This window comes from Mus pahari, chromosome 22 (genome assembly GCF_900095145.1).
Source record: "Mus pahari chromosome 22, PAHARI_EIJ_v1.1, whole genome shotgun sequence".
Taxonomy (NCBI): Eukaryota; Metazoa; Chordata; class Mammalia; order Rodentia; family Muridae; genus Mus; species Mus pahari.
This window is the reverse complement of record NC_034611.1, coordinates 32,271,356-32,278,289: the sequence shown is the minus strand read 5'-3', so window position 1 is coordinate 32,278,289 and position 6,934 is coordinate 32,271,356. Positions and strand designations below refer to the sequence as shown.

At 42.1% G+C, this 6,934-nt stretch overlaps 1 protein-coding gene across 2 annotated transcripts in view; it reads right to left on the bottom strand.

The window, feature by feature from the left end:
• Positions 1–1,651: 1,651 nt before the first annotated feature.
• The window catches only part of Gpr63 (G protein-coupled receptor 63), a 45,427-nt gene continuing 40,144 nt past the window's right edge, over positions 1,652–6,934 (bottom strand). Inside the window, exon 2 of one of the 2 annotated variants that reach the window (XM_021222394.2) lies at positions 1,652–3,968. In XM_021222394.2, the coding sequence (XP_021078053.1) occupies positions 2,543–3,820 (1,278 nt within the window). In that variant the 5' untranslated portion in view covers positions 3,821–3,968 and the 3' untranslated portion in view covers positions 1,652–2,542. The remainder of the gene's footprint in view (positions 3,969–6,934) is intronic. The other variant, XM_029533388.1, reaches the window with a different exon arrangement.

The window sequence follows — 6,934 nt, the reverse complement described above, 5'->3', positions numbered from 1 at the left end:
CCATGGTTGCTCCTGCTAGCTCTGCTGTGTCCCCAGAGCACTCACCTAGGAACCAGAAGAGAGTACCTTCAACTGCACACAAGCAAGGATACAGAATGAGAAACCCAGTTCAACTACGGTCACAAAAGAGGTCTCAGAAGCTACCAATGCTATCAATATTCACAGCGCTGTCTTTCCCGACCGTTGAACCTTTAACATCTGTATCAACATCTGCCTAAAATCCCGTTTAGATTGGCAATGGAAAACATATGGCTAATATCTACTACTGTCCTATGTGATCTCAATGGACAAAGACATATTTACCCTTGATAAATATAAATTAGAAATTAAAGAGGTAGGTGGCTATCATACGCAGCGACCTCAACATAATGTGGCAAATAGTGTTCACTAGTGCCTAGAGGTATTTAGGCAGCCGGTGAATTACAACACCATTGCAATTGCCTCAAATCGCCTCAAGAGCAGAATTTTCCAGGTGCTTGGTGTTGTAAACAAATTGCCAACATCCCAATTTCTGATTACTATGCCAGAGATCTTCAGACACCCATTTTAAGAAAAGAGCTAACAAAGCAAATGTAAAGTAATACTGGAGACCAGACAATAGGTATGCTATTGGCTGGGCTCTTATAACTATACTTGCATATGGGGACGGGGGAATGGAGGGGCCAACAAAATGCCCTCAGGGTTGGGTAAAAGCTTAGCAATTCTTGCAATCTAACTTGGGTTCTTGTAACTGAAGAAACACAGGCTTGTTTTTCCCAATGGCTCAGAAAGCAGTAAAATTCCGAAAAGGTGCTATACATCTGAGTTAGCCCAGGACTCAGCCAGAAGGCCATGCGTCCAGCCCTTTTGGCTCCAGTCTGCAGTTCCACTCCGGCTGGCTGGTCTATCTGTACCACTGGTAAGAAAGAGAAGCTGACCAAGGTTCTGGATGCACCAGAACCGGCAGACTACTAAAGAAAACAGAATGAAAAACCCAAAGCCCGACCTATTAAAGTTCATCGAAGCTCAGACCAGGGTTTAGCTTGCCTTCTCTGTGGAAGACCTACCTGAGTTTATTCACCACTTCAGCTCTGCTAAGGCAAGCACTGAGACAAAAGGCTCAACTACTACTGATCAGCTAGATGGCTGGAAACTTCCAAAGCTGCCAGGGTAAGGCCTGCACGCAGGTAAGCTGAGCACACAGTAACTGTCAGTCACTTGCTTTATAGGTTCAAGTTTATAGTCATCATCAGATCTTTGAGTTCCGTTTGAAAGGCTGGATCTGCTGTTTCTTGTAGAGACTCCCCAAGTCTTTCCCAGACACAGAGCAACTTCAAGGAGTCCTTGAGCCGTCTCAGAAAGGAGAAGAAGACAGGAGAGAGAGAGAGAGAGAGAGAGAGAGAGAGAGAGAGAGAGAGAGAGAGAGAGAGGAGAAGTTCCCCTTGACTATGGCAGGTTTGCGATGAGCGAGAAGCCTAGCTGGTACAATGGAAGAGCTGTGTCTGCATCTCAGATGTCTGTCTGGAGCCCAGCTCGTCCCAAGTCCCTGGGCAGGACTGTTGTCCCTCTGAAACTTGGCTTTCTTCACCCTTAAAAAGGAAATAAAGGAAGCCTACCACACACACACACACACACACACACACACACACACACACACACACAAAGCCATGAGGACACACAATTGCACAACGCCTTGCATACTGCACCACTGCAGATTGGTGCTCCCTCCAATGTTTGAATCAGCAGGACGGCCACAGGCTGGAGCAGCCACCCTCTCCTGCTCCTCCCTGAAGTTCACCATAGTGAACTATGTCTCCTCAGTGTTTCCCAGAGGCTCTGAAAACTCACCATTGTGCTTAGAAACATCCCGACGTGTTCCTTTTGAATTTGTACATGCAGCTAAAACATTCTTAATAAAAGCCGTCTACCTAGACATCATCAATGCCTATCTCCCACGGCACAGTATGTCATGTATTAAAAACGATCCTAAGAAATACAACTGGACGAATCTGTACATTGTCTCTTAAAGTGCTCCAAAGTAAACTGGAATAATCTATAAAAAACGCCACTAACCTCCCTGGGTTTTGTTTTTAAGTAAAACTAAACATCTACCAACTGAGATGCAGAGGGATTTGACTCCAGTAAGAAAGCGATGAGCGTCCGTGGCTTGTGGGAGAGGAAAAGGAACTTATCAACTCAACTAAGCTTACCTCAGCAGCATAAAAACCACCTGCAATTCAAGTTAACTGCAGGTTCAATGAAGCGTAATCCCGATTCATGCTACAAAAAATAAAACCAGTCAACTGAACTAACAATCCACCCCCGACACACACTCTAACATTTTCTTAACCTAGAGGTAAACATATGTGACCACTTTCCTACAATATATCCTTGGTTTCAAAATATTTACCATTCCTTTTACACGCCCACCCCCACACGCATGCACGCGCGCACACACACACTCTAAAAACCAATAAAACTTTTAGAAGCCATACGGAGGGGGGGGGGGACTCAAGTCAATCAAGAACCATAAACGCTCGATATGTCTCAAGAGTTCGGGTATTCACAACACCGTCCGGTGCTCCCCACACACGTAGACGGCACTAGGGCGAATCCGTCGCCTCGTGTGACCAGGGAGTCGTGGCAAGAACTTGAAAGACTTGGGCATCATATCCAAGCAGGCATCGTGGAACTTCTTAATCCTCCAGTAGTAAATCAGTGGGTTCAATGCAGACTTGAGGTAGCAGAGCCAGAGTAGCCAGGTACTAATCTCAAAGAAGTTGTGCTGATAGTAGAAGTGCTTACTGAAGGTAGCCACAAGGCTGTAGGTGGTGAATGGGGCCCAGCAGACAATGAAAACGGCAAAGAGGATCAGAATGGTGGTGAAGGCACGTGTTTTAAAGCCCATGTCGATGCTCATTTGGAAGGGTCTCTGTAGACTCATGAGACCGAGTTTGCTGGCCTGGCTGAGGCATATCCCTTCAGGGTAGCTATGAATCCTCAAGGCATTGTGCCGAAGCGTATTGAGGATGCCCATAAATGAATATAATATCACCAGGAAAGGTATAAAGAAGGAAATGAGCGAAATCAAAATCACATAAGCCTGGTATCCAGAATTGGTTGTGTACCCAAACACGCACTGTGGGGCTCTGGAAGGTATCTGCAGATCAGGGTTTCCCACGGCCAAAGGAAAAGCTACAGAAAAAGCAGTTGCCCAGGACACTGCAATGAGGACCTTAGCCCTGTAGGGATTTAGCTTATCTTGCCTCTGAACTATAATCAGAAACCTATCGATACTAATAATGAGCAGGATAGCCACTCCCTCTATCACAAACAACCAGAAAAACATAGCAGACAACCGGCAGAAGAATTTCCCAAATATCCATCTGGTAGTAAGAATGGTTACCAGGGCAAAGGGCATGTTCAGTACTGCAAGCAGCATGTCTGCAAACGCCAGGCTGGCAAGAAGGATGTTAATTGCAGAACGCATGGCAGCTTTTTGGTAAACCATGAGGCAAACGACCAAGTTTCCAAGGAAAGATACAAAGAGAATAAATATCATTAGAGCCGAAAGGATAATCTGGACCGCTAAGTTTAGACTCTTAAAAACTGCTGGTGCTGGGGTCACAGCTGTGCTGTTCACTGCCAAGGAACTCAATCCAGTGCTAGTCATGGTTTCAAGGCTGTATCTAAGCAGTGGACCAGTGCTAGGATGCTGAAATGGTAGTGGGGTCGTAATATTCATATGGGAGTTTTCAAAGACTACAAATGTCGTGTTGGATGTCCCAGTGTGGGGTGCAGTCAACGCTGCCGGGGCAGTCAACACTCCCGAAACAACCATGGTTTTAGGAGAGTGGCAGGTTCAGGCAGAATCGTGGGTCCTCTTCAGGCATTTCCATACAGCGCTGTCAGGTCAGGTTCCACTGATGGGCTCCGATACACACTCTGGAAAATGGACACAGCTCCATCTTCCACAAGAATCCTTTTGCCTGAAAATAAGCCCAAACAAAGGACATGAGATCAGATTAGTAAATATCCTTCACTTTGTTGTATTGCTCATCCAAATACTAGCAAGGGCTGTGCATCCCTGTTTAGCTCCTGAGATAAGACAAGACTGTCTTCAGGACAGAGTGGCTGTAGATACATTTGACTTGATCTTTTATCATGGAGGATCATTCTTTTTCTTTCTAATCCTCTAAAACTCCGTTCTGTAACCTAGTCACCGCTAAAATATCACGGTTACACTGTTTTAATTAAACATGCTAGATCTTGAAATGCATTAATGAAGCAAGGATGGAAATCAAAATCTTAAGGGTTGATGCTTTTTAAAAGATTGCAGTAGCCCTCTCTAAGGCTCAGACCACTGAGGAAGAAAGAGCAGAAAGACTGTAAGGATTGGAGATTGGCGAGGGCCTGAAGAAAACTTGACCTTTTGGATTTGACAAGCCCATTGTATTTATGAACTCATTGCAGCCAGGGTTGGCTGCACAAGAGAAAGCCCAGTCCGTGTTCTGGTAGGGTGGAGGAGGGGGATCACAAGACCCCATTTCTGACTGAGGTGCCATAGATAACTGATAGCTTTCGCTGGAGGGGGAGGGGGTTTCTTTAAAGGTCTAGTTCCTGGTACGCTGATCATTTGAATACACGGCCCTACATCCAAAAGTAAATGGTCAGCGCAAATTGGACTCAATGGGTTATTGAATTAAATAAGAAGACACGAAGTTGGGGTGTGGGGAAGGGTGGTAGATCTTAGAGGACTGAGGAGTAGGAGTGAAGAGAATCAAAATAGATTGTATGAAAGTCTCCAAGAATTAATAAAAACATTTAAAAAAACAAACTTCAAAAGTTTTTTAGTAACATAGCTTTTCAACAGTCACTACTGATGCACATTTCACTAATTCTCTTAGAACAAATTTTAATAGTTCTTTTCGACAGGTTCTTATTCCTTCTTTATATTAGCATAAAGTTGGATATCAAAAATAACCTAACCTCAATTTCCAGCTTAATGTAGTGGTATACACTTTAGGTCTGAAAGCTCTTAAAAGAATGGAGATCTTTTCAATTAAGCTCTGAAATTTTCTTGGTTTTTTCTTCCTTCTTTTTTTCTATTCCTTCTGCCTCTTTCCTGTCCCCTCTTCCTCCTTTACCCATCTTTCCCCTCTATTTCTTCCTTTCCCTTCCTTAAGATCTTTTCTCATATCCACACCCCCCCTTCCAGAAGGCCATTCAGGAAAAGGAGTCACTTTTTCTAAGCTCTTCCTCTTGTTCTCTCTTTTCTTCTAAGCCTGTCCATTATTTTCATCATTTTTTCTGAGCTGCAAACATCTATTTCTTCCCCTATAGACTGAACTGATACTATTAACAATATGACAAGAAATGCTACTCAATTTATAAAGACAAGGGTGCTTACGAAGATGGGTAGAAAAGTACCTGAATATCCAGCAAATATTCAGAAACTTACAAAGATATTTGACTATCTTTTCTCAAAGAATTGCTTACCTTTTATTTAGTGTTACTCCCAAGCTCTCACCAATTTATGTAGGCTTCACTCTTAAATAAGGGGATGCCGTCCTTAATCTATGATCTTATCAACTCACATTCTAACATGGTTTCCTCTTTCTGTTGGCCTTATTGCCCGGGGGGGGGGTGGTGGTGTGTGTGTGTAATCTTTTTAGTTACAGAGCACTGGATTTCTGGATCAATTCCTTCAACAAATCCTTAAAAGATTAGAAATAGTAGCACATAGAAGATTATAACAAAACTACAATTAACACATTATTCCGCCTTACACTTAGTCACTGATTTTTTTTTAAGGGTAATTGTCAACATTTCATTCATCCATTTCATGGGTTGTCAAGGGAAGAGATGGGATTTCATTTGTGAGATCCAAGACGCAGCATCCACAGCCAGATCATGGTCTTTCTACCAACTTTGCATCTATAATCCACTGTCTTATGTAGGACAGCTTTTATGAATAAGAAAATCACGAGTCTATTTGCATAAAATACTGATTTTACTATTTCCTCTCATTTTGCAGTTTATTTCGTTATTCCTCCTAGATTTTAATCTGTCCTCACATATTCACTCTAAAGTGCTAGCACATCTTGACAAAACATTAAATTAGTGACGATCAGAGTCAATGATCACAAGGGGGCAATGGGAAAGGAACAAAGATTATTATAGCTTCTCATCATAATGTCAGTCTACTCAGAAAGACCTCACATATACAGTGTTAAGATAGTACATAAACCAGTGTTGCTACAAACTACCCCCAGAGAAAACTCTGTGTAGACAAACTGGTACTTTAATCCTAAAGTAACAGCTTAAATCATGTTTGGCCAGCTGTCTTTTTTAATAAAGTGTTTAAAATTGTGGCAAACTAGCTCAGGGAGTAAAGGTATTTGCCACCAAAGCTGACAAGTGAATGTGAATGTGATCTTTGGGACCCATGTAGTAGAAGGAGAAAATTGATTCCTATAAGTGGTACACTGACCTCCCATAGGTCATATGGAATATACATTCTCCTGCGCATAAGCACACACACACACACACACACACACACTTGTGTGTGTGTGTGTGTGTGTGTGTAATATATACATACAAGTAAATTAATAATCAAATGTAAAATCAATTTTAAACTGTAGTTCAAAAAACATCTTATTGATCATGCAGTAGTTAAGTTTGAAATACCTAATGTCCTTGCGGCTAGAGGTATAGAGATGTAGAAATCTTGCCTAGCATTCGAGAGACCCTGGATCAGGATTCAACTCCCTAAAGGGTAAAATTAAAATCTGCTGATTAAAAATAATTAAATTAGATCTAACTTTTTTGGTCATGAGGAACAACAATTAAAAATGGAAAGAAACAAAAGGAAAATATTAACCTAAAGTGTGTTTTTTAATTTTTTATAGTTCCATAGGCAACCAAAGTGTCTTTCTTTCTTTCTTTTTTTTTT